General features: G+C 52.1%; 1 protein-coding gene across 1 annotated transcript; it reads right to left on the bottom strand.

Moving 5' to 3' along the window:
- Positions 1-538: 538 nt before the first annotated feature.
- Positions 539-24,104, bottom strand: LOC137143707 (homeobox protein EMX1). Its single transcript, XM_067533633.1, has 3 exons — positions 23,700-24,104; positions 18,884-19,068; positions 539-1,235 (listed from the first exon to the last, which is right to left on the bottom strand). Exons 1-3 carry the CDS (start codon positions 24,052-24,054, stop codon positions 1,068-1,070), a joined length of 708 nt encoding a protein of 235 aa, XP_067389734.1. The 5' UTR covers positions 24,055-24,104; the 3' UTR covers positions 539-1,067.
- Between the last annotated feature and the right edge of the window lie 2,348 nt (positions 24,105-26,452).

A 26,452-nucleotide genomic window follows, 5' to 3' on the forward strand; every position in this document is an offset into this window, starting at 1 on the left:
CCTTGTGCCTAAAATATCCAGAGTTATAATGAAAATTACTCAAAAAACAACCCAGCAATTTGGAAGAGATATAAACTCCCCATGCTTCAGGGCACAGTTGAACCTCTAACTATCAGGACCAATTAAAAATATCTTCCTGCAGGCAGATCATTTCACAACTGTGGGGTACTCACACTTTTCTCTGAAGCATCTGGTTTTGGCACTGTCAGAGACAGGACACTGGGCTAGATGGCACTTGGGTCTGATCCAGTCTGGCGAGTCTTAATCTCCAGCCAGCGTCCAAGTCATGAATAATAAGGACCCACAAATATCATTACAGTTTATCAACCCAGTCACAAATAACAGTGAATCAGGCATTTCCCTGCTCAGCCAATTCTACCGTGAATTATTTAATTCCAATTCAAATGAAACCTGGTTTTAAAATACTCTGGTGAAGGGTGTGGGGTTGGATGGGAAAAGTGGAGATCGTCATCTGACCACCAGCACTCCAGCATCGTCGTCCCCACCCCCTTCCTCCTGCCAAGGTAATCAGATATGCTTTGAGCCCATTTTGCTTTTATTACCATACAGTAACGCACACTACAGCGGTTAACTACCTACGACAGGGAACACACGCACGCCCGCACAAAATAAAATAATAAATTAAAATAAAAATGTGTAAAAAAAAATAAAAAAAGAAAAGGATTGTGTACATTGAGCTTCTTGGTTGACATTTTTATTTGATCTTATGGCTGACCGACAGCTTCAGGCTGCAAGGAATGGCAGCGTGGTTCATTTCCCAGGAGCCCGTGGTGGCTGGGGCGGTGTTTCCTCGGTTCTCCGGGAGCTTTCATTTCCAAAGCGCTTCTGAAGGCCACCCAGTGTGCAGAACTGAGTGCTGAGGGAGGAACTGGTCCGTAGGCCTCTCGTTTGGCCCACGCACCGTGGAGGAAACTCAAGCTGTTGTTGGTGGTTGCTTTGTCTTTGTGAAATCTCGACAGTTTTTGTTTCATTTTGTTTGCCCCGTATTTTCCCCTCCTCCCCCTTGTTCCTCTCATTGGTTTATTTGCCAGCAGCCTGCCCCCCTTCTAGTCATTAGAAGTGACATCAATGTCTTCCCCATTGGACTGTTTGGTGGCAATCCGCCACCTATTGATGTGATGGGACCCTTTCTTCTTCTGGTCTGAGTCGGGGCCTTCCTCTTCCAGCTTCTGCCTCTTGTATTTCGTCCGTCTGTTCTGGAACCACACTTTCACCTGGGCAAGACAGAAAGAGTCACAGAGATGCTAAGCTCTCTCTGGGCATGTGTTTTGATTTGGAGGGAGCCTAGCATTCAGCGAAGCCCTCTAGCTTTTCCTATTCGTGGGACCACTTTGTAAGAAAGAAACCTTCTCCTTTCCCAGCCCCCCAACCACCACCAGCGCCTGGCTTGCCAGATATTCCAGGGCTTGGTCTTCACTAGCACATTTTACATCAAGAGTATTGATTGTAATGTATATATGCTGTAGTGATTGCAACATACAGGGATTGCAGAGTGTAGCTAAGTGATTGTACTGTATGTACAGGTACAGTATAGTGATTATAATGTGTGGGTAATGCAGTGATTAATCGCAGTATATATTTATTGTGGGTAAATAAATGTTTAGGGACTGATAAATAGTGTAGGGACTGATGTGTATGGATTTTAGTGCAGTGATTGTACTCCAGATGCATTGTAGGTTAGGGTTGTGTAGTGCAGTGATTGTGATGCACGTGGATGGTAGTGCAGTGATTGATTGTACTCTAGATGCACTGTAGGTTAGGGTTGTGTAGTGCAGTGATTGTGATGCACGTGGATGGTAATGCAGTGATTGATTGTACTCTAGATGCACTGTAGGTTAGGGTTGTGTAGCGCAGTGATTGTGATGCACGTGGATGGTAATGCAGTGATTGATTGTACTCTAGATGCATTGTAGGTTAGGGTTGTGTAGTGCAGTGATTGTCATGCACATGGAGTGTAGTGCAGTGATTGATTGTAATCTAGATGGACTGTAGGTTAGGGTTGTGTAGCGCAGTGATTGTCATGCACATGGAGTGTAGTGCAGTGTAATAATTATAATGTATTTATATGTTGATGTAGTGAGATAATCAAGGTCAACCCTCAACCCCCACATCGGGAGTTTCCCTTGATTAGCTACATCAATATAAAAGCTACAATGGCTTGTCTCCACTAGGGTTTTTACATGGATATAGCTACCATGCTGCAAATACACCTTCTGTGCAGTAAAGACATCGCCTATAGCTTATCCGAGGCAGATCCCTTGGTTAAACCACAAACATTTATACCTGACAGACATTTGGAGTCTGTCCACACTAGCCTTTACAAGCACGTTAACTGCCGTGCGTGAACTGGCAATGAATGACAGGACGTTCAAAACTCCAGGGGCTGGGCTGCAGGAGGAACTCCCAGGGACACAGCTCCGTGAAAAATCCACACCCCTGAGCAATGCTGCTAAGCCAACCTAACTCCCGTGGAGACAGCGCTCGGTCAATGGAAGCATTCTTGCAGCCCACGAAAGCTTATGCCCGCAGAAATGTGTGAGTCTTTACGGTGCTACAGGACTCCCGTTGTTTTTTCCATCAGCCTAGCGGCCGCCTCTCGGGAAGGTGGACTACCTATGCCAACAGGAGAACCGCATCCATCAGAGTAGCTTGTGTCTACACTGAGGCACCCCAGTGACGCTGCCACAGTGTTTCAGGTGTAGCCAAGCTCCAGTGGAGACATACCCTCAGTTTGTGAGCCGCCAGGAAGGGCTGTGCAGCCATCTGATGGCTCACAGACCGGGACCCGCTGGCTTTGTCATAATGATTCTGCCCCCTGCTCTCCTCTGAGCCGCCTCACACAATTAGGAGCGAATCTTCTGGCAAAACTCAAAACAATTCACTTGATTTCTTTTTTCATTGTCATTTCATCTGTGCGCTGCCCAGCGGCCCCTGGAGTTCGACTGCGGGGGGGGATCAAAGACGGGGGTGTTTCTGGCCTGGCTGGAAGCAGTAAGCGCTATTCCCAAAGCCTGGTGAGCACACATGAGGATCTCAAGCCCGGCTATTCAGGCCCAAACTGGGGGGAGCAGCGGGGGAGACGGTGAGTTTAGAGAAGCGGCTACACCTGTGGGTGCTTAGGTGAGCGTTCAGCAGTTCGCCTAGTGCGAGTTTCAACGTCCACAGGTTCAAATAGCCACAGCAAGGAAAGATCTAAGGGGAACTGGGACGGCAACCCAGAGGCGCCCCAGCTTTGCTCTGCACGGACCAGCCTACGGGGGGACAAGCGTTGCTCAGCGGCTGTAAACTGCAAATTGTGTTTCTTGCAAACAAAACCATTTTTTTTTACGTGAAAGCAGCATCTGTGAAAGGTGCTAAATTGGAAGACAGAGCCAGCAAAGACCTCTGCGAATCACAGCCAAACATACACAGAGGTGGGATACGCCGCCACGCACTGCTCCCAATGGAGGCAAGAGGAAAGTGCCGGCCGAATGTCCCTTTGTACCACGGCTTGGATGAGGAAGCATGTTCCGCTGCCTAAAACCTTTCCAGTGCGGCTCAGCGGGCCTGGATTCTAGTCCCACTTCTGCCATGGGCTTCCTATGTGGCCTTGGGCAAAGGTCACAGCTATCGCTTTGTGCCTCAGTTTCCCCATGTGCAAAATGGGGGGGTGATACTACTTCCCCATCAGGTGGGGGGGGGCGTTTATTCGCTGAGCTGATGTTCAGGAGGGCCGAGCAGACTGGCAGCTGCCAGCCCAGCTAGTCTGAGGGAGGTGCTCAGATCCTCCACGGTGAGGAGTCTCTGTCACCACTTGTAACGCAGACCAGACGGTAAAGACAAATGCCAGCCGCCACCTTGGGCAGAATTCAGCCAAGCGACTTCAAGGTGCAAGGGCCCCTGGAGCCCTGTGCCAGAGTTACCAGGAAAGCGCCGGAAGGACGGCTGTGACAGGAGCCGCCCAGAGCTCACACCGTGGCCCCGCGGAGCAGCCGGTCTCATTTTTCTCCCTTGTCCACCCCTCTCCGCAGCGCTCGCCCGCTGCTCTGCCTGTGTATCGCTGTCTAGCGTGACTCTGCAGCTGTCTTGTGGAACCCCTCGGGCGTGCTTCGGACACGCTTTGCACAGCAGAGGCTGGGGCAAATAAAGGTGCATTGCGTCGTGCAGGCGCAAAGGGTTTTGCCTAGACCACAGCCGGGCAGCGGGTACGAAGGGCGTGGCCAGCCCAGCTGCTTGGAATAAACAATCACTGCACAGCACAGGCAACAACCCAGCGCTCATTCAATGAACAGTCAGATGCTGAGGACTAAACCCTGGTCCCAATGACGTCGCTGGCAAAACTCCATTGGTTTCCATTGGACCGGAGTGTGGCCTATATACGCAGAGAGGAAGGGTGATCCCGGGGCTTGGCCTTCGGCTCCTAACTCCCATTGAATCAACGGCAGTCAGAAGCCGCAATCCCTGCCGGGACCTGGGGCTGATCTCTATCTCAGACGCATGTTGTGAGGAGAAGCCAGGCAAGAAACTCCAGACCCAGCTCCACGTTAGACAGTTCATCCCCTCCCATTTGCTTTCACGTTTAAGATACAGCTGTAAAACCTGTGTCCCGGCAGTACCCGTGCTACACTGTTGAGCACTGCAGTGCCTAAACCCCTTTGTCAAGCTAACCACGTGTCCCTCGGTTCCCTATCTGTGCCACGGGCGTGATGGCGATGCGCTAATCACAAGAGTGGTGTGAGGATAAGCACATTAAAGACTGAGGCGCTCACGTTCTACGGTGATGGGGCCTACACCTTCTACGTCGCTAGATAAATGTATCTGAATCCAGCTGCGGAGGTCATGGGGGTGGCGGTGACTGGAAGACGCTGTGGGGGGATGCTCTGTGGGGGGCTATAAATGGGACCTGAACCGGGCGGGGGGGGGTGCTGCGGAGATGAGCCGCCTGTGGAGATGTGTGGGAGCGCATTTTGGGTGGCAAGATGTTGGGGGGCAGGGGAAGAGATGTGAGTGTGACTTGGGGGGACGTTGCCTTAACTGGCGACTTCCTGGATTTTTAGTGAAATAATTTAGCAGCTGTCATTGACCGGGGAAGGTTTTTGTGAGGGACTTTTCTGCTCTGCTTGGCCGGGGGAGTGGGAGAGAGACGTTGAGTGGTGCGGCTTGCCAGAAGTTGAGAGAGATGGAGGGAGAAAAGCGGGAAAGCCAGCCAGCCGCGGCGGGGGACACAAAGACAGATCAGAAAAAGGGAGGCTAGAGAAAGAGAAGCCCTGCTAACTCAGAGCAAACAACTGTGCTCACACTCCAGAATGCAACTCTGTATAAATGGTTTCGAGATCTACTTTGCTCCATCTATCAGCGCAAAGATGAGCTTTTCTAATGGCCGGTGCCATACACTCACCCTGGGACGCAATCTGGGTCCCTTCTGGCTCATACACATCACCAGCGGTTACAGAATACCGCTTTTTTCCTGAAAACCACCACATTATCCAGATCTCTTCTTTGTCCCCCGTATCGCAAGCTGAGGGGCAAGGAAGAGATTCGGGTAACGCAGAAGTTTGGATAACAGAGCACAGACACATAGTACGAGAGAGTCGCGGCCCTGAAGAGTTTGCAGTCTAAACAGACAAGACAAAGGGCTGGAAGTGACTCATCTAAGGGACAGAGCTGAGCCACTAGTTTATTGTTCAAGCCGAGGAATTAAAAACAATATTGGGTCAGTTCGAACTGAAACTGAATTTATTTTTTCTCACCAAAAGAATTTTTTTCAGGTCAAACAAAAAGTTTTTGTTCGGCTCTAAACAGGTGTTCTTTTATTTATTTTTTCCCCCCAGTTTTTTGTTTCAGGTGGTTTTTTTCAGGCATTTTTTCCCCACTGTTTTATACTTGCTTGTTTTTCTAATTAGCTAAACCTCAAAGCGAAAGGCTGTTTCAAAAGGAGAAGCCGAAACGTTGCATTTCAAACTGGTCGGAACGAAACATTTAACAGCGAAACATTGAAACGGTACGGTGCAAAGTGGTTCAAGCAAAACATTTGGAATTGGGGGGGCTGGGTGGAGGCTAGTCACTGACTACCACATGAATTCACGAATAATTTCAATGCCCCAAAAAACGCATTTTTCATTGAATTTTCTATTTGTCAAAAAAATGTCACCAAACTCTAATTTTAAATCCTTAATCCAGCACCAAGTGCTGCAGTATCTGATCACCTCAGCATTTATCCTCTCAACTTTCTTGTGATTCAGGGAACTGCTATTTGCTGCATTTCAGAGGTGGGGAAGGGCAACACAAGCTTACACAGCTTACATAGCTGAGGTTAGTCCTGCTTTGAGCAGGGGGTTGGATTAGATGACCTCCTGAGGTCCCTTCCAACCCTAATCTTCTATGATTCTATGATTCTAGGGAGAAGCAGAGCCGGGCATTGGCCGTATGTCTCCCAAGGCCCAGAGTAAGGTTCTGCCCGCAGGACCATGAGACCTTGGTTCACGCTCCTGTTGATAGCACTCAAGCTTCTAGACTCCCGTTCCGTCTCCCAGAGCTGGGCTGGCTCTGTGGGGCTAACAGGAGCTAAAAGCAGGAAGAAGTTATTCCTGTCATGAAGGGCAGCAGATCTGACGCCGAAGGCACACGGGGAAGAGTGCCGTTGAGTAACAAGGTGCTGGTTTTCACACAGTCGCTTTTCCGCTCGCCCCTGCACCATTTAAACACCACCGGGTGCATCGAATCTTATCAGGGCTGAATTCACAGGGGGAATGTGCTGGGGAGGGATTTGGCCCCCGGGTTTATGGGACGACGATACACGGATGCGCAGGCCGCACGGCACTGCATTATATCCGCCCAGACCCCGTCCCTCTGGCTGGGTAGATGGACTCAGTGCCTGATCTCATCCAGATTTCACGGGCCTTTCTTTGGCAATATCTTTGCCCTGCCATGCTCAGTGCTAGCCCTATGACATGGAAGAGTGGCCAGCAGCGGGGTGCTCCTGGACCAGCACTGACGACTGTTTGAGAGGTAGCGTAGACAGGACAGAATTCTTTTTAATACCATCCTAAATGATTTGGGGGGGCGGCAGGGAATGCGTCTGCTATGTTCGTACAGCGCCTAGCACAGAAGGGCCCTGATCCTGAGATAAATGAGAAAGCCCCCGAAGTAGTTTGGTCCTGTCCACATTGGCCTCCAGCCATTTTCAGAGGGGGACCCAATACCGTCAATCACGGGACCACATCTCCTAGTGCAGTCGCAGGGAGCTGAGCGTGCTCAGGGCGTCTGGGAATCCGGCCCCTCCTTAGCAAAGTCCCACCGCGTGCCAGGCCTGTGGCCGTTTCCTCCCCAGGCCAGGATGAAACCTGGAAGCGTTTGATGAACGTGGGCAGCTTTAAAATCCAGGCTCCCCACCCCACCCGGTGGCTGCGGCCCCCCCTTTCCAAGATGCCGGAAGGCCCTGCCTCCCTGTTTGCTTCCCAACGGCCCCCCTGTTTCACAGTGGACCGGTAAAATAACACCGAGGGCTTGGCTGAGGGCTCCGCAGACACCCGCTAAAGACAGGCCGCCGCACCGGGCCGGAGGAAGGCAAGCGCGAGCCAGCTGGCCAGTCCTGGAGCTTTGAGACGCACATCTCCAGCGCCCCGAGAGAGACCCTAGCGCCAGAGGACAGCTTCCCTGCACAGGCAGGGGCGTGAGAACGAAGCCCCCACAAGAGAGGGCTGCAGTGAGGGAAGACAGCACATCCCTGCCCTATCTGAGTGGAGGAGCCACGGGCAGCGTGGGGCCCCTCCCCTCCACCGCCCTCCTGCTCTGCTCCATCTTCCTGGGAGGCAGTGCTGTCTACTGGTTACATCAGGGACCCCATGCCTCAGGACTCTGACTTCCAGCTCTGTGGCGACTTAACTGCATGGCCTTGGGCACATCACGTCTCTGTATCCCAGTCTCCCCATGTGTCGATTGGAACTGCTTTCTGCACAGGTGGGCCCCGAAGGGCTTATTGTAAAGTGCTCGGAGGCCAAGGTGGAGCAGGGACCGGGCCCAGTGTAACCAAGCCTGACAAAGGAGGCCCAGATCCTCAGAGGTATTTAGGTGCCTAACTCACTTTGATTTCAATTACCAGTCCCCTGAAAGAGCAAATGCCCTCACTGGTGTGGAATCATCTCACAGGCACTGCTGGAGCTAGCTGGATCAGGGGTTCTCAGACCACGGCCTGGGCAATGACCGGGATAGCGGCATCCCGTCTCGGTCTCCCAGGGAAGGGGGTCTTTTGAGAACTAAGCCAGGGCGGGATTGCGGTGTTCTGAGGGGAGAGGGGAGCACGTGAAGGGTTCCTGCCGTGTAGTGATCCTCCGAAGGGGACAGGAGGAAGCCTCTGGGGTCATAGATCCGGAAGTTAAGTGAGGCGGCATCTCTAGCCCTGTGAGAAGGGAGGTGAAGAAGCATCATTAAGGGACCAGAGCAGGGACCTAGAAGCCAGGCCTTGCGGGCTGTGTTTTTGGTGCTGCTGATGACCTGCCAGGTCACTGAACCAGCCAAGGCAATTTCCCCTTCTGCAAAAGGGGGTTAATGACCCCCTACCACACCAGGTGGCCTGAGACTTAATCCATCAGCATTTGTAAAGCATTCTGCCATCCTCAGATGAAATGAGGTAGGGGAGTATTCAAAATCCAGTCAGTGTAGGCCCTTATTCTCAGACTGGGATGGCTGGGATGGCTGGGGCAACAGAGCATTGGGGGGGAGGATGGACCCAAATCCAGACATCAGCAATTATCTGCCTGTCATTTCTGGATGTTGAGTGATCTGTTTGCTTTCTCATCAGGCATTATTTAATCTTCATCCTATCTATTTATGACCCCCCATCACTGTAGTATCTAAGCACCTCACAATTTATAATGTATTTATCCTTACAAGAAGTAGAGAAGCATTATTTTTGCACACGGGGAACCAAAGCACAGAGAGAATAAGTGATCTGCCCCAGGTCACATAGGAAGCCAGTGGCAGAGCAAGCACTTGAACGCAGCTCTGCTAACTCCAAGGCTGACACCTTATCCGCTAGACCACGCTTCCTCCTCACCACGGGGCAGAGAGTGTCTGCGGGTCACCCCCCTGCTCTCTGGAGAGTCATGCATAACTGCCTTTACCTTCTGCATTAAGGACAGACGTATGGGCAGAGCAAAGCCCATACCCACACTGAGTTCAGACTGTGATCTCATTAGCATGCATGAGCCTTGGCTGACGGGGCCCCTGGGAAATAAACAAACCCAGAGCTCTGCTTTGCTGGTGATTCAGTAGAGGGCCGTAAATTACTGCGGCTATACCCCAGCGGGCCACGAGGGGGCACTGTACTGCTTCCCTGTGCAGACCACTCATGGTCACTAAGGGGCCTACGGCACATTCCCACCGGCGCAATGGACGGGCCTGTCTGGATCCCAGGTTGGGTGGTGACTTTCCGCTTCTCTTCTGCTGCCACATCGACTGGATGCAATCTTATTTGTTTTCTGTCTTGAGGTGCCATCTACCATGGGTCACGTCGCCGTTGGCTGCGTTTCAGCTGTGGGCAAAATAAACCCTGTCTCTAGTTTATGCCGCCATTTAGAATCCTTCCCCTGGAAACTGAAGAGCTGGGTGTTTTTGGAGTGCAGATGTTGTGCGATACAGCTGGATCCCGTGGAAATCAAAGCACGTGGAATCATCTCCTTTGCTTTCTTGGCTGAAGGGCATTTTTTTAAAACAAAACTTCCAGGCGCCTTTCGTTCAACAACTCCAAAGCACTTTGCAAACAAGGGCTTCAACCTCGGCCCTTGGGAAGCATCATCACCCCCGATTTATAGAAGTGGAAACTGAGGCACAGAGCAATTACGTCACTGGCTCACAGTCATGCACAAATCAGAGTTAGGTAGGGAGCCCGTCCCGACAGCCTGAGTGCTTTAAGCACTAATGATCACGTCTTGCTGAACTGTACTCCGCTTGGAGAAATCCATTCTGATGCTGCAGGTGCCTAGGACCAGAAAGCTACGTTGCAACGGCAAATCACCCTCCCTCACACCATAGGAATTCCCAGACCGGATCAGACCTGTGATCCATCTAGCCCAGATCCTATTTGACAGTGACCACAGCCAGATGCTTCTGAAAAAGTGCAAGAACCCTAGGCGGTAGGCAGAGGTAGGAGAATCTGCCCCCTATGAAGGTATCAGCCTGCGTCCTAATAGAAATTGAAAAGTTGGAAAGTTGTTATCACTTCCAAAACTCTTTTAGCATTAGTTATTATAATGCTGGATATTCTCATCCATATAAATGTCCAGTCCCTCTGACTCTTACTAAATTCTTAGCCTCAGCAGCATTCTGTGGCAGTGAGTTCCACAGTCTAATCACGCACTGAGCGGAAAAAGGATTTCTTTTTACCCATTTTCAATTTGCTGCCTTTCAGTTTCACTGACCATTCCTCTTGTTCTGTTATGAAGCCGGGAGAACAGATGCTCCCAATCTACTCTCTCTACCCCTTTCATTGTTTTATATTGTGGCTTTTTATCACTGCTTTCATTTGCTGCCCTATAGACACACTCAAAGTTTTGGACATTATCATCATCTTGGGAATTACTTTAGGTTAAACTCTTCCTTGGGTTTTCCTCCCAGTTGTGTTCATGCAGGGCCAGCAATGCACGGGAAAGTAACTCTGCTTGAAATTTTGAGCGAATGCAACCAGATTGCCTGGAGTTAAAATACCAAAGAAACAATAAGAAAACCCAAACTTCTGGAGGCTTAAACCTGAACCAAATGCTGAACTAGTTACTCTGTCCCCCTCTAGTGGCTGGTTCAGATACAGAATAAAAGCCTACTGCAGCTGGGCTGTGAGCAGAGTTACTTCTTTCGCTCCAGTGGCAGAGACCCATACTTCTAATGCTGAAGCTCCGGGCTTCAAACCTTGCTGATGACCCATGAGGAGGTGCGTTATACAACCATAATCAACTGCTATGAAAGACTCTAGCTGAACAAACTGCTGTAGTGAAAGGACGTTAATCCAATATCACCTTTGCTTATGTCTGCATTTTGGTCTTAATACTGACACCAGCCAGCCTTCAGAACTATTTGGTGTTTTCTTTTTGTGATGCAACATGGGCCATGCAAGCGTATTAATTAACCCCTGCTTCTCTCTAGCCTATTGCAAGCATAGGAATAAGAGACCTTATAAGGAATAAAATAGGATAAGAGATCCCTTCTCAGCCTGTCTCACTCCTCTCCACGCTGTTGGGGTAGGGGATGAGGAAGCCTGCATGAAGCCTGCAGGAGTAGCTGAGCACGGAATAAATAGCACATGGAAACACTGGTTTAACAGCATTTCTGCCCTGTTACTCAAGCACAGCGCTTGGTTCTTCCTGGGTTCTTTCCAAGAGCTTGATCAGAGTGGTCCTTCCTGGCTTCAGAATCTCTGACGGGCCCTGCATTGCAAACTTTCGCTGTTCCCCGCCGCACTGTATCTTTAGGGTGCTCATGCTCAAAGCCTGCCGTGTGCTTCGTGGTAGAGATGAGGCAGGACCCAGCTGTAATCAGTAGGGAGGAAATTCATTATCGAGGCTGCATGACACAGTGGATCTCTCAGGCTCACTAGCTGCCAGGATGGATAACGCAGCTTGTTCTGTCTCTTGATACCACCTAGGGTCGCTCTTAAGTCTTGGCTGGGACTAAACGGTCGTGGATAGACTAGGGTCCAACTGCTTTCTGAATGCACTACCAAGGCAGAGAGCGATCAAGCAGCTGAGCTCATGAAATCAACATCTCCATTTTGTAAACTCCTCACCCCGAATTGCTCTGGATTTTGTCTTTCCAAAACCCCGGAGAAATGAAATTACAAGAATTTATGTTAAATGGAACGTGAAGGTTGCAAATATAAATGTGCAAAAGTCAGGGACTGAAGGAGTTAAGGAGTGATTATGGTCAGAAAAGCGACTGTGTAACCATGACACCTTCTTACTCAACAGACATGCCCCCGTCTGCGTCTCTGAGTCAAAGCTGCCATACAAAGTACATTTTCACTCCTTTTTTGCCCTGCAGGGCCAACACAGCTACAAGAGACGGAGCTGGATTCTGTTCCAGCTCACGCATAGTTAACAGAACTGTTAACCAGATTCCAGGCACAGATCTTGAGTATTGGTGTCAAGGCAGAATTCGGAAGGAACCAGCTTGCCTTTCTGATGCCCAGGCTGAGTTTGCAGGGCTGGCAGTTGGAAGAAAACATCTTTGGGACTGTAGTTGGAGCAAACTGAATCTTGAGTCACGGAGAGGCTAAATAAATAAAACCCCCTGGGACCTTCTCTACTTTCCAGAGTCTTCCTGCACTTTAAGGGAGAAATTCTGGTCTCAGTTATACCTGTGTAAATCCACCAGAATCAGTGGCGATAGTCCAGATTTATACCACCGTAACTGAGAGCAGAATCCAGCCCCCAAATTATTCTCAGAATGTTGCTTCAGTCCCGATGAATAGGTGTCATTGTTTATATTCCTGTTACTCTGTTTAAACATGCACTTTCTTATCAGCAAAGCGAAGTGTGGTGGGCACAGGATTAGCAAACCAACATTCGTTTGAGGAGCTGAACTTTTTCCTTGCTTAACTTCTGTGCATTTACTTTCACATCCTAGATGACCCTGGCAGTCCCTTCTAACCCGGTGCCTATGATTTATGTTACCTTAACCATCACTGAAAAGCATCCCCTGGCTTGTTTGAGAGGCGATATGGACCAAATAACTTTGCTACAATAAAGCTAGCCTCTATGGTTAGTACTGTTATTGTTAGTAACAGAATTCTGTGCATGTTAATACCAGGCATGCCTATCAAGGTGCGGTGTGCTAGACACAGGAAAGATTGATCATCACTCTGCCCCGCACGCTGTTGGATCTAAAGTCCATGCAGACCACAAGGACTATTAATGGGACACTGCAGCTGCTAACATAATCCACGGCCCCTGGTTAGCTCCACTCTCCTTGAACTACCTCTCTGTCCTCGGCTTCACATAAAATCAGTAGCCACTATGAAGTTGCCGCCTGGGAAGGGGGAGCTAGTCCACACGCAATGCTGGTTCACTTCTCCCTGATATTACAAAGCACATTTTGTCTTCAAAGCCTAGCCCCCATGCTCGTTAGGAATCCATGCAGCAGTCTTTTGAGGGGGTGGTGAATGTTATTTCTCCCCTTCAACACGGACAGGGAAACTGAGGCAGAGAGGTGATGCGACTTGCCTGAGGTCGCTGACTCTATAGGGTGTATAGTCCTCCTCCAGAATAGGGCCCCACACTTCCCTATGCGAGTGTCGACTGACAGAATTTCACCTGTTTGGAGGGGAAATAATTTTCCCCATGGGAAAATGAGAGGTTCAGCTTCCCAAACCACAGATCAGCAGGGCAAGAAGTACCGACCCAAAGACCCCGGCCATTCTCACTGCCAGCCTGCCTTCCTGCCACCCCTCCACAGCCTGGCTCCCCTGCAGCGAGCGGCTGTTCTAAGCTCACCAAACCTGCAGGACTTCAGCAGCGTACATTCACTCCGTCCCTCCCCCCGGGTTTCACAGCTTGGCCACGCAGCTGCCCCTCCATCACATGGATTGCCAGTGGGGACAGGATGGCTTTTCTCATGGGGGGTGGGATTGCAGCTCCCCCACTGACGAAAGGAACCCAAGAAGGGGCCCCGACTAAGCCAAAGTTTTTCCTGGGTGGCAAATAGGGCCCTTGAATGAGGTTGTGAACGCTGGGGTAATAAAGTGTCGGCCCAGCCCTGCTCTCAGTCACCGGCAAATCTCCCCCGGACTTTGCCAGGAGCAGCACTGAGCCCTCGCTCTGTGATCGCCGCCCAGCAATGGTCTCACTCCCGCTGGGCAGCTGGCATTTACCGGGGGCCCCTCTGAGACCTGCCTCTGGCGGAACAGGGAGATTTTTTCACTGACCAAAACGCTCCCACAAAAAGTCAAACCGGCTTTTGTAACTTTCGGCTGGCAAAAGTATTCCTACGCCCAACGCACACGAACAACACGTGCTCGACAGCCCCGCACCCACACCTCTGAGACAGAGCCGCAGCCCCTCCTAAGCCAACCAACACCGACACACACACAGCCCCCCGGCGACACATCAGCCAAACCCGCCAGCCCCCTGCCACAAACCGGCACACACCCACACAGGCTACACACGCAGCCTAGCATTAGCACATCACACACAGTCCCACAACCCTTCCGACACAAATCGACACATAGGAATGTAGGGCCAAGCCGGACTGTGTGTGCATAGCAGCACACAAACTACACACCCCCAGCCGCCAGTATCAGCACTGGCGATGTGTCTGTGCCGCTGATGCAGTCTGCACTTCACTCATCTGCAATCAAAAATATCCAAGTATGCGTGTGTGTGTCTGTGGGACTGTGCGTGTGATGTGAGCGAAGGGGCATGTATTATACAAGACGGATGCTGCCACGAACGCTAGACATGGACCAGCGTATTGTCCTTTCTGCCCCACGTGCTATGGGATCTGTTCTCCACAGCACACGGGCTATGCACGTCCCAGCACGTCACACCCAAACTCACAACCCCTCCTCTCAAATCCGCACATACAGAACACACAAGCTACACATACACACCAGCATCAGCACAGCCCACATAAATCCATTCCCCCTCCTAATCAAATCAACACACAAACTACACACACACACACCCAACATCAGCACAGCTAACACAAAGCTACTACCCCTCCTAACGAAATTAACACACACGCAGCACACAAACTACACACACACACACCCAACATCAGCACGGCCCACACAAACCCATTACCCTTCTTAACCAAATCCACACTCACACAGCACAAACACACACACACACCCAACATCAGCACAGCCCACACAAAGCTACTACCCCTTCTAACGAAATTAACACACATGCAGCACACACAAACTACACACACACACCCAACATCAGCACAGCCCACACACACCCACTACCTCTCCTAACCAAATGAACACACATGCAGCACACAAACCACACACACACACACAAAACAACAACAACAGCACAGCCCACACAAGCCTACCACCTCTCCTGTTAGTGGGTATACTGAGGGCCGGATCCCTGGGGCACACCCCAGACTGGCCCCCATTAGTAGGTATGGTATGTCTGGAGCCCTGTGGACTCTATTCCAGCCCCCTTCTTCGGTGCCCATGCCCCAGCCTCAGTCTATGTTAACTCAATCGATAGTCTCCCTTCTCTACACCTCACACCCTGGATTTAAAGGCAATGCCTGGGCACTGCCCCACTTTTTCCGGGCTGGGAATGGGTGGGGGTGGGTAGGTCTCTTCAGACCCGCTGCCACCTTCCTTCTCAGCTGCTCCAGATGTTGCTCTCGGGTCCTAGTTCTGCCTCACTCCAGCTGTGACACTCCAGCTGCCTCTTCTCAGGAGCGTCCAAGCTTTCTAGAAAGTCTTAGCTGAGCCTGGGACAAGATTCGGAAACCGGCTCCCAAGAGCAGAACTGTTCAGAGATGGGGCAAGGGCCGGCATGCAGCTCCACACCTCTGCAGGTGAATGCAGGCCCGGGAGGTGAGCTACTGAATTGGGGGTCATATAGGCAATTTGCACTTCTTTCATCGGGAATCAAAAATCCGTATAGGCGTGTGTCTATGTGGGGCTGTGTGTGCGCAATCGGAGAGCAGGTGCCTGTGTTATGGAAGGAGCGTGTTTGCATGGGCATCTTACATATGAGATGGTGCGTGTGTCGTGCATGACACAGCATGGGCATCATATATGAGGAGGTGTATGCCTTATACGGGCGGTGGGTGTGTGTGTGTCTTAGACGTGAGGTGTGCGCGGGGATGGTTTACACAGCATATACCCACATTGTAGTAATATATGTGGTGACCGTAAATGTGTGTTACATCCGAGCGACACTCTTTCATTCCTATTGTCAGAAGATTGGATGTGATACATGGATTCCTCCTACCAGTCAGGGTCTCTGGCTGCCTGTCACTACTTTGATGCCCATTCAGACAGTAATATGTATATTTCAGGTAAGGTGTTTGTGTATTTCTTGTGGAAATTTAGTTCATTTCCTCCCCCCCTAACATGATCAAACATACATTTAAACAAGCCGCAAAGCTAAATGAAAAAATACATTAATAAAAATACACATCTGGGTTGAAATCAAAACGTTCCCTTTGGAAATCTCTCTGCTGCTGTATCTGTGAGCTCAACGACTTTGGCAGTCATTAAGGGCCAGGTCAGATCATCTTCCTCCAGTTTAGCACCTTACTTCTATTGACTTCTGTGGGACGGCTTGTGGAGTGGGGTGATACTGACATGCTATTAAAGGGCTCGGAATCTGGGTCCTAGATTATCAGTGATTCCAGAGAGAAGTCTCTCAGTCCAAACCTCTGACCTGGATTGGTTCAGTGAATGCAGATAATAAATAACCCTGTACTAGGAAGCTACAAAATGTGTCCACATGATTTCTAGCACTAAAAATATATCGTATTACTGACTATAGTCAAAAGCGTGAGATTTCTCTCCCTTTCTGTCTGTACGCAGTCACATGCGCCCAGATTTAGAGATACATGTCTTTGCATTTTCTGGACAAACCACAATTAGGCTTAGAGCAACACAGCACAATTTCTTTGAACCCCTGGGGCGATATTTGACTGCTGTTGCCTTCAAAACTAATTGGCATTTGTTTTCATGAACCTTTGGGGGTTTTCTTAGAGCTGGCTTCAGACTTGAGAAATGACAGACGAAGCAAAGAAACACCCAGGACCGCAGAGCATGTGTGGTGACAGTGGACGACAAACCATAGCCTTCTGCGTGCCCGCTATTGACCTGTCTCATTGGATCTGGGTTGAACATATTTAAAATGATCCCATAGGGTTCAAAAAATTCCAAAGGGTGATATGCAGAACAAACCCACCGGGGAAACTGGATCTGGATCCAGGTCTGAATTATGCGGCTCAACCTCATCTATATCTGTATATATCTATCTATTAAACCAGTTTTTCCAGGAGTTTAAAGCTGATCCTGAAATAATGCCCATTAACCCAATGTCAGAAGCTGTTTTAATCTTGGGGCAACTTTTTGCTGCTGCTTTCTTCCTGAAACCTCTGTGTGTGTGTGTGTGTGTGTTACACGCATGTATGTTTAGTAATATATTTAGACTGTGTTATAATATGTACTCACACAATTTAACAAGATTCAAAAAAGGATTGGATACTGATATGGATAATGAGAACATCCACACTACATTAGATTATATAACAACATAGAAAGGATTTAAACCCTCCTAATTCAGGGAATAAGCCAACCACAGACTGAGCAGGTTAGCAAGAAACTTTCCTGATGGGCAGCTTATTCCATAATTGTCCACTGTGGGGAATTTAGCACCTTCCTCTGAAGCAGCTGGTATTTGCCGCTGTTGGACACAGCATACTGAACCAGATAGATCTCTGATGCAGTCTAGGTATATTCCTCGCTTCCTTCATCTCTGCATCTTTTCTCTCTAAGGTATATTTTTTACATCCACACTGACACCTAAAATATTTCTGGATTTCAGCTTTTCTTAACACTGTAAGGAAAACGCCTTTGTAATGTCTTCTCCAAGGGGGAGGGGGGGAATTTAAGTTAAAATAAATCTCTCTTCCTTTTTAATTTACAGCCACTTCTTGGTTCTATTTCTTATCTGCCTCGTCTTCTAAAAATTGTAAAGTTTGCTTATATGAACAAATAATTGCAATAATGTTCCCTTTCTGCAATGTTACATGCAATGACAAAATGCTACAGATAGCATGGTCATTGGGTTTTATAGTAATGCATGTTGTAATTATTGTTATTAGCAGTAATCCTTATCCCATAAGTATTTATAAGTTAAAAATTAATCCACATATATTGTTTCATTGGCCCAGGACTTTGGGGAAAATGACCTTTCAAATATTTCACTGAAATCAATATCCCTTGATATTCAATGTCGATATCAATAACCCTTGATATACTGAATACTAATAATAATAAGCTGATTGAGCAAAATAAGGACAAGGATTTCATCAACTACAGGTAGCAAGAAGTCAGCTGCATAGTTAGGATAGTCAGATTTGTTGCTTTTATCTTTGTATAGTGTAATAAGATTGCATTCTTTGAAGTCCTGAGGAATTTTCTCCAATTCCCAGATATCCTTAATAAATTCATGTAGATAGTGGACAGTTTTTTGATTCAACAGATGCCATGGCCAGTCATGCAATAATAATAGTAATCTACTTTGTTGAAGGAAAATGATTCTGGGCACTATGCTGAAAAAAATAACTGTCAAGCGCTTGCTCCTTGCTTTCCTGATTCAATTCCTGAACCTACAGGGTGGGATTTTCTCAAAGTGTTCAGCATTTCCTTAACTCTGGTCCCATTGAAGTCAAGGAGCGATTGAAATGTTCCCTGGCCCCGTTGTTTCTCCAAGGTCTTGGGTTATTTCAGTAGTACCTTATCTGCCTACCCACACATCCTAACTCCAGTGTCTACCCAGCCTGTGCGGCCAGAGTGAAGCTGTTTGCACAGCAGAACTTGCTGCACAGCTGTGCTCAGACCCATGATGAAAAATTGGGGGGTCTGCCATGTTGTGCTGGCTGGGGCCTCACGCCCTCCCCTTTTACCGCAGTTACAGAGGTTCTGGGGGGTTTTTAGGCCCTGGTGCAATTGTTCCCCTCTCATCAGCCCCGGCTGTGCCCACCGATGGAAACATGCACCATTGCTTCCCCACAGCCAAGCAAAGGGGGAGGTACATTTCTGCCTAGCACATAACAACACAATTCAAGGAGAAAGCGTGGACCTAGAGGGAGGACAGATGGAGGGAAAGAGGGATGGATGGATGGAGGGAGGGATACCCCCCATACACACCCTACTTACCTGGGTCTCGGAGAGGCTGAGGCTGGTGGCCAGCTGCTTACGCTCGGCTCCCACCACATAGTGGTTCTTCTCGAAGGCCCTCTCGAGTCTCAGGAGCTGAGAAGGCGAGAAGGCCGTGCGGATCCGCTTGGGCTTCCGGGCAAAGGGCCCGTGCAGTAGCAAACCCTCCTGGGACACCTCGCTGCCTGCAGATAAAGCGCCGAGAGTCAGAGACTTGGCTCACTCCCCAGGGTGCCCGCCAGGCCAGGGGTGGGGGTGGAAAGGCCGGCGGGGGGGGTTGATCCCCTCCCACTGCTCAGTCTGCCCACATGGATACAAGCAGCCCCCCCCTCCCTGCCCCACCAGCTGGAGCCTGGCCTTGGCCTGCCCCACTGGGGAAAGGGGTGAGTGCCTTCTGGGGGCGATGCCCCCATGTCTCAGGGATGGGCCGTCGCAGGCTGCGCCTGTCCTCTCCCGGCCTGAATCTGCCCCATGGCTCTGCCTTTCCCCGCACCCTGGACTTCAGGAGTGAGAATGGAGATCCCTTGGACTGGGGAGTCCTGTGAGAGAGAGAGAGAGAGAAAGTAAAGGAGGAATGAGAAGCAGGGAGGAAAGGGAAAGGAAGTGGAGCAAGAACCAGGAGAAAGGAAAAGAAAGGGAGTGAAGAGAGCGGAAGAGAGAGCAGGGCTGGAAGGGGAAGGGAGGCCGAGGCGCTGGGCTGGTTTCTGTGGGTCTGAGGGGGACGGATCCGGCCTCCCCTGCTGCCTTTCGGAGGAGAGACCCCAGCCCAGCCCCGAGAGCGGCCCGCGCCCTGCCCTGCCCTGCCCTGGAATTAGAGGCCGGGCAGCAGAAGGCGGCCGCGCTTATTGCCGCCCATAAATCACCGGGAGGCGGCCTTTGAAAGCGGCCCTTATCGCTGCGCCCATCCCGCCGGGGTCAGGCCGCGGGGAGCGGGCCGAGCCCCGGGACACCGGAGCGGCCGGCGAGCGCCGGCAACCCCGCGCTGCAGCCCCGGCCGAGCGGCGGGTCCGGATCGGGGCCCAGCAGCTCCTGTGTGTGTGTGTGTGTGTGTTTGTGTGTGTGGATGGGGATAGACAGAGGGTGTGTGTGTGTGTGTGTGTGGATAGACAGGGTGTGTGTGTGTGTGTGTGGATGGGGCTAGACAGAGGGGTGTGTGTGTGTGTGTGTGTGTGGATGGGGCTAGACAGAGGGGTGTGTGTGTGTGTGTGTGTGGATAGACAGAGTGTGTGTGTGTGTGGATGGGGATAGCAGAGGTGTGTGGGGATAGACGGCTAGATAAAGTGGAAGAAGTGGGAGTACCCACCGGGCAGGTCGCTCTGCGCTCGGGGGGAAGAGCGGATCTGTGCTCGGCGGAGACGGACGGAGCTCGCTGCCCGGCTGCGGTGGGACGGAGCGCTTTGCACACACCCTGCCTTTGTGTGCGGGCTGGGCCCCGTGGGCTGTGTCAGGCAGCGGCAGAGGAAGCTGGGGTGAGAGGCCGGGAGCCCAGGAGGAGAAATCGCCTCTCCGGGCGAAGCTGGGGGAAGCGTCTCCTCGCCCGTGGGGCCGGGCGGCCGGGCCGGCTGCGGTTCGGCCGGTCACACGGGAGCGCCGGGGCAGGACGCGGGCCGGGCCGGGCTGCGTTTGGCCCGTGCGCCGGGGCTCCAGCTTCCACAAGGCTCCGATCTCCGAGGACCGGCCCCAGCAGTGACCCAGCCCCGGGATGGGCAGGGGGCCCCTCTGGGTGCCGACACAAATCCAGCCCCAGGGAAGCCACCCATCCAGGTCGGGCCGGTCTCCCAAGGAACACGGGGCACGAGCGACTGGTCCTCCCTGCCCCTCTTCGGTTTCACCTTCCCCCCCCCACACACACCCAGATGCCCCAGAGCAGGAGACCGGGCTGCCCTGAGCCCTACGCGGGATCTCCAAGCGCAGGGGGGCCCTCCAGTGCCCCTCGCCCTTTCCCGGGTAGAACAAGTCCCTGCCCTGCATCCCAGCGTCGGTGTCGCTGTCCTGGATGGAAATGATTAGTTTTGGGGTTTGTGTTTGAGGGGGGGCGGTGTTTGGTTTGTATATCGCACGGGGGAGGGCAGAGGGGTCTGGCAGGGGCACAGGGCGGGTTCCACCTGCGATGGAGGACTGGGCAGCTATTTTTGCCCCTGTGTTTCTGGTCCCATTCTTGTGAAGGTCCGGCCGGTCCCCTCCGCGGGAAAGGGACTTTTTGCCCCCCAGACGGAACTGCCTCTGACCCCCCTGGTTTTTTTTTTTTTTTTTTGGTGTGTATCTGTCAGGCTAATCAGAGCTGCTGCCACATAACAATTCCAGCAATCTAGCGAGCGGCAATTTATTGCTGTAGCAGCATAGCCAGAAGCAGGCGAGAGAATTTGCTGGTGAGGAGATAACCTAATCTTTCTCTTCCCTCCCAGAACAAAGCCAGCCTTTGATGATCCCCTGCTCTCCTTTTACTCGCCTTAGTGTATTGAGTGAAAAGCCTAATGTGGATTTGCATTTATAACTCGGTAATGAGGACTGGGGGGAGGCGGGGGGGGGGTATAAACACCCGAGCACCAGAGAGACTTTGCAAACCCAGCCTGTGTCCAACCCCTTACCCAAGCGCTGAGGTTTTCTGGGGGGTTTTTTGTTTTGTTTTGTAAAGAAAAGAGGTCTCCTTTCGGAGATTAGGTGCAAGCGAAACCTTTGCCTTGGTCTCCGAGAATAGAAGAGACCTAGGAAATATATATCCACCGGCCCTGGAGCGAGGAGCTGGGGTTTTTGGAAGCAATCCCCATCCCAATATAGCATGCGTTTTAAAGCAATCATTCTCTGGCGCGTCTACCCACCCGCGTGTGCACAGGGCATTCGTCTGTGCATATGATTCAACTGTGACATTCGATTCAAACACACACCTAGGCGCACGCGTGCACTTAGTTCTGCAGAGCTGTGACTTAATATATTTCTATTTTTCCTCGCCTTATAGTCATGCATCGTATGTCAAAAATCACGCATCTTTGCGCTAGACATCGAAAGAAATACCGTGCAGGCGGCCTCTGAATGCGCACCGCCGAGGTGTGTGAATTCTGCAAGAGTGTGCAAAAGTCGGTGCAGAGCTGGGTGTTTGTACGGGGGGAGAGCGGCCCCTCAGCGACATAACGTGATGTAAAATGAGAGCGAAAGAGACACGGAATAGGTCTGTGAAATAGTCGCTAATCGATCTGTACCGCCTGTCTGTACTTCGCGTGCAATGTGAACGGTATAAAGTGCCTGAGATCGCTCACATCTCCTGGGGGCGCAGAGCTAGAACAAATGATCAGCTGTCTTATATCTGCAGATATAAATAGCCAGCATTTTCCCGCACGCTTCGTGGAGGTTGGGCCTGATCCTGGCTTTTACAAAACTCCCCCTGAATCATTGAGTTCAGAGTCGCCCGGATCGGGTCCCGGATTCGCGCATTGTATTTATCAGCCCCCCCATAACTGCTCCGATCGGTTATTAAAAATACCCCAGGGCAGGGGCTCGGTTTACCCCCAGTCCCAACGCGCCTTGCGAAATGCGAGAGCAGCGCCGGCCTTTCTCGGGCTGGGGTTTGATTTCTGGAGCCGTCTGCGGATTCAAGGGGAGGAGAAGGGAAGTCCCGCATTTTCCCCTTTTATTTCTCCTGGGAAAACAAACGCACAAAGCCGCCAGGCCGCGTTTGTCGGGGCTGCGCGGCCAGGGGCGCCCGAAGGTTTCCGGGAGAAGAGGACAGAAAACTTGCGCGGAGTTTCCTAACGCGCTCCGGGGACAGCCGAAAGCAACAGTTTAACGCCGCTCCAGACCTTTGCCGTGGATTTAGCTCGTAATCCGCCTCCCTGGCATGAGATCCTGCCCCCGGCAGCACTCGGCCCCGGCGGAAGAGTTTAGTTTCCGTGAAAACAAGAAAGGAGCACGCCAAAAAAAAAAAAAAAAATCAAATAAAAATCAAACCCCGGAAGGCTTGAAAACAGCGTCCAACAATTCTCGAAGAAAGTAAACGCCTGATTGAATGTAGCCCCGTATTTTCTATCTACACACGCTCATTAATTGCTTAATATTTGTGCCTTTGCATTAAAATAATAATACACGAAATGTGCGTTGAACCTCTCCACTCCACGCGTTCATGGAGGATGAAGATCGCCGTAAACAAGATTTTAGCGCCCAGCGCCTGAGATTTCCCTTCAAACGGCGATACCTTGTTTTCAACTCGCTCGGCTCTTTATCTGCACACACACACACTCGTGAGCACACCTACACGTCTACACACATTCGTGCATATAATCGCACTGCCTGCACGCAACTGCTCGCCTGCTTTGTTGCACGGAAAATATAGTCCTGTGTTAAAGGGGCAAAAAGTCGTATGGAGAGAGAAACACACGTAGATCTGAGCATGCAACGCAAACGCAAAGTCACATTAAAGATAAGATTAGATAGATAGATAGATAGATGATAGATTAGACAGACAGACAGAGAGACAGATAGATAGATAGATAGATAGATAGATAGATTTCTGAATGCAAAAAGAAATCAACAGCAAGAAATTGTTCATTTCACTAAAGCGCTTTCCAGATATCTATACCTTGCATTTCGTGTGTGTGTGTGTGTGTGAACTACACATACACAGGTACACACACACACACTATTCCTTGTGGATCCCTGCCCCCCAGGGCAGTGCAGTCGCTGGCTGGAGTTGGGGGATCTGTCCCGTGCACTTGAAGGGGAAGGGGCTGGACGAGGCAAAGCGGAGAAGCAGCGAGCGACGCGCCGGGGAAAGCCGCTCCCTCCCCGCGGGTTGTGTGTGAGTCGCCCGCGATGAATGCTTTACCTTGGAAGCGGTGCCCGAAGAACCTGTTCCTCAGCACCCAGGGGTAGAAGTTGAGGGGGTCTCTGTGCTGGGGGCCGAAGAAGGAGTGGGGGTGCTGCAGGTGGGACGCTCCCAGCTGGTGCGGGTGGACGGTCAAGGAGGGGTGGCTCACCGCCTCGGGGAAGACCAGCTCCGGGTTGCTGTAGAGAGACCGGCCGGCGGCCGCGCCGTGAAAGCCGTTGACGAACGCCTCGGCTGCCGTGGGGTTGGGGTAGTTGAGGGCGGTGGGTCGCAGGGGCTCCTCGGAAGCCAGGTGATTGTCCTTAGCCACCAGCGACTCGATGGTGAAGCAGCGCTTAGCTGCCGGCTGGAACATGGCTCGGTCCGGAGTGCGCGCTTTGGAGAGCTGGTGGCTGGTCCTGTGTGTGTGTGTGTGTGTGTGCAAAAGACCCCCCCCCCCCGACACACACACACACACACACACACACAGCTCCCTCCCACCCACCCCCCGCCCCAGAAGCAGTGCAGGCAGGTGAGCGGGTCTTTCCCAGCCAGGTGAAAGCAGCCAGAGGGGGGAGATCCGGGCAGACCCCGTCCCTCGCCGCGGAGCGCAGAGTCCCCGGCGCGCAGGCTGGTGCCGGGGAGGGGAGACTCCAGCCCCGCACACACACACGCCCGCACACACACACGCACACTCACTCACTCACAACCCCTACACAAATCCGTGCTGGCTCGCGGGAGAGCAGTACAAATAAGACGGGTACCTGGCGAGGCCCGTCTGATTGGACAGCTCACCTGCCCGCAGGTTGGGGAGGGCGCCGGGGGAGCGCGATCTCCTGAAAAAACCGGCCTGGAGCCTCTGCCGAAGAAGCGACGCGAACTTGGCAGAGCAGCTGCCGCAGGGGCTCCCGGGTCCTCCATTGGCTGAGCCCCCGCCTTCCCCCCCAACACACCCCCCTCCTGCTTTGCGGGAACGGGTGTCTCGGCTCTGGGCTCTTGGGAGGATCGTGTGAACGGGTCGGGACTCCACTCCGCTGCTTAAAGGAGCGGCGGCGCGGGGGGGGGGATATGGGGGGGTCGATTTGAACCCCCGCTTTTCAATCAGGGGTTTGCGGTCCGGCTTCTCGGAGAGAATCGCTCCAGCGCTGAGAATGCAGCGTCAGGCGGCAGCCGAAGCCCGGGTTCGCGCCCAGCCGCGCCCGGGAGAAGCAACAGGAGATTTCCCCCGCCGCGCACCGTGTAACCGCGTTGTGTCGGGGTTGTTCCTCCCAGACAACACGCAGGAGCCCCCCGCGACCCGCCCGCGCTCTGCGGTTCAACCGAGAATCCAGATTCACCCTCCAGGCCAGCAGACACAAAGCCACGGCGCTTTTCTCCGCCTGGGATTTGATGTGTTGTCTTCTCTTGCGAGAAAGGATTGTAGGTGACTTGGATTCTCGCCCCCCCCCCCCCCCCAAAAAAAAAACCCCCCAGCGCTGGGTCTTTTTGTGTGTCTTTGTGTTGTTGTTTGCTTTGAAATAGACAATTTTAGAGCTTCTGGAGGCTGCAGTTCAAAAGACTTCGGGGTGTTATTTGTTGTCGTTGTTGATTGTGGTGTTTGTTTGTCGGAGTCACGATCGTGTGCGTGTTTCAAAGACACCCCTGACACACAAACACGTACACTGGGGAGATGCGTGTGGACCGGCACACACAGCCGTCTTGCGATGTGTTTGTGCAGAGAGAGCGACTCGGAGCTGACCGACGGCCCGTGGAGATGCCCGAGTTTCGGTTCAGGTTCTGCCGGCTTCTTTGCCGGTGGAAACGTAAACCGGCCCGCTCCGCTGGCACTCGGGCCCCTGAGAGACACTAGCCCCACCAAGGAGCTGGGATTGTGTGTAACTTGCTGAGCTGACCCGGGTGATGCCAAGAGGGGGCTCTGTGACATCTCCCCCCCCTCCCCCTGCCCACTCAAGACGCCCTGCGCTCGGACTTGAGCTTTTTTAATTAGGGAGGAAAGTTGGAGGAGCGGAGGAGTGTGAAAAAATCAATCAATCTGAATTCCCAGCGCCTCGTGCAACCGTTGTGACACCGCTTCCCCCCCCCCAGCCCCAGCCCCGGGCTCTACGCTTCCCCCTGCCTCCCCGGAGTTCACCCCAGGTTTTGGGTCTGGCTTCCCTGCTTGAAAAGTCCAGTGTCCATGCATTGACTGAGTTGTGTTAACCCGCTGAAGGGGGGGGCGGGGGGCTCCTTAAAGTCCCCTCCAATGCGGGTTGAAAGTCTGGTTTCCACTGGGCTGAGACGCGGCAGGTCGGCGAGCTGCGATCTCTGCCTTCTGCTGGAAATGACGCCCCTTTAAAGGGGGGGGGAACTACTCAGTAAGGGGGGGGACACTTTCCCCCTCTCACTTTCCCTTCTCCCTGCTTTCCTGTCCCCACGGCGATCCAGGCGCCCCCCAGCCGCGAGCAGGTCGTGTCCCCCCCTGCCCAGACACACGCCGCGCTTCTTCCTCTTCGCTCCGGTTTGTCTAACAAACAAACAATCCGGGTTCCCGCCCGGTTGCTCTAAACCAAGCTCTGGCCGAAGCGGGGCTGGGGGGGACACGCGGGGAAATCCCGCTCCAACGCCAGGGAGCGAAAGGCGGCCCGGGCAAACAAACGCGCGGGGGGCCCCAGGTGGGGCGGCGGCTAACGCCACCAGACGGCCCAGCGGCTCGGCTCGGGGGGAGGAAGCCTCGGAGCCAGAGACACCAAGACCGCGTCCGAAAGAAAGCACTGCTCCCGGGGGAGCTGGCAGCG

The sequence above is a fragment of the Emydura macquarii genome, unplaced genomic scaffold (assembly GCF_026122565.2).
Source record: "Emydura macquarii macquarii isolate MOO-44397 ecotype Brisbane River unplaced genomic scaffold, CSIRO-AGI_Emac_v2 contig_3345, whole genome shotgun sequence".
Classification (NCBI taxonomy): Eukaryota; Metazoa; Chordata; order Testudines; family Chelidae; genus Emydura; species Emydura macquarii.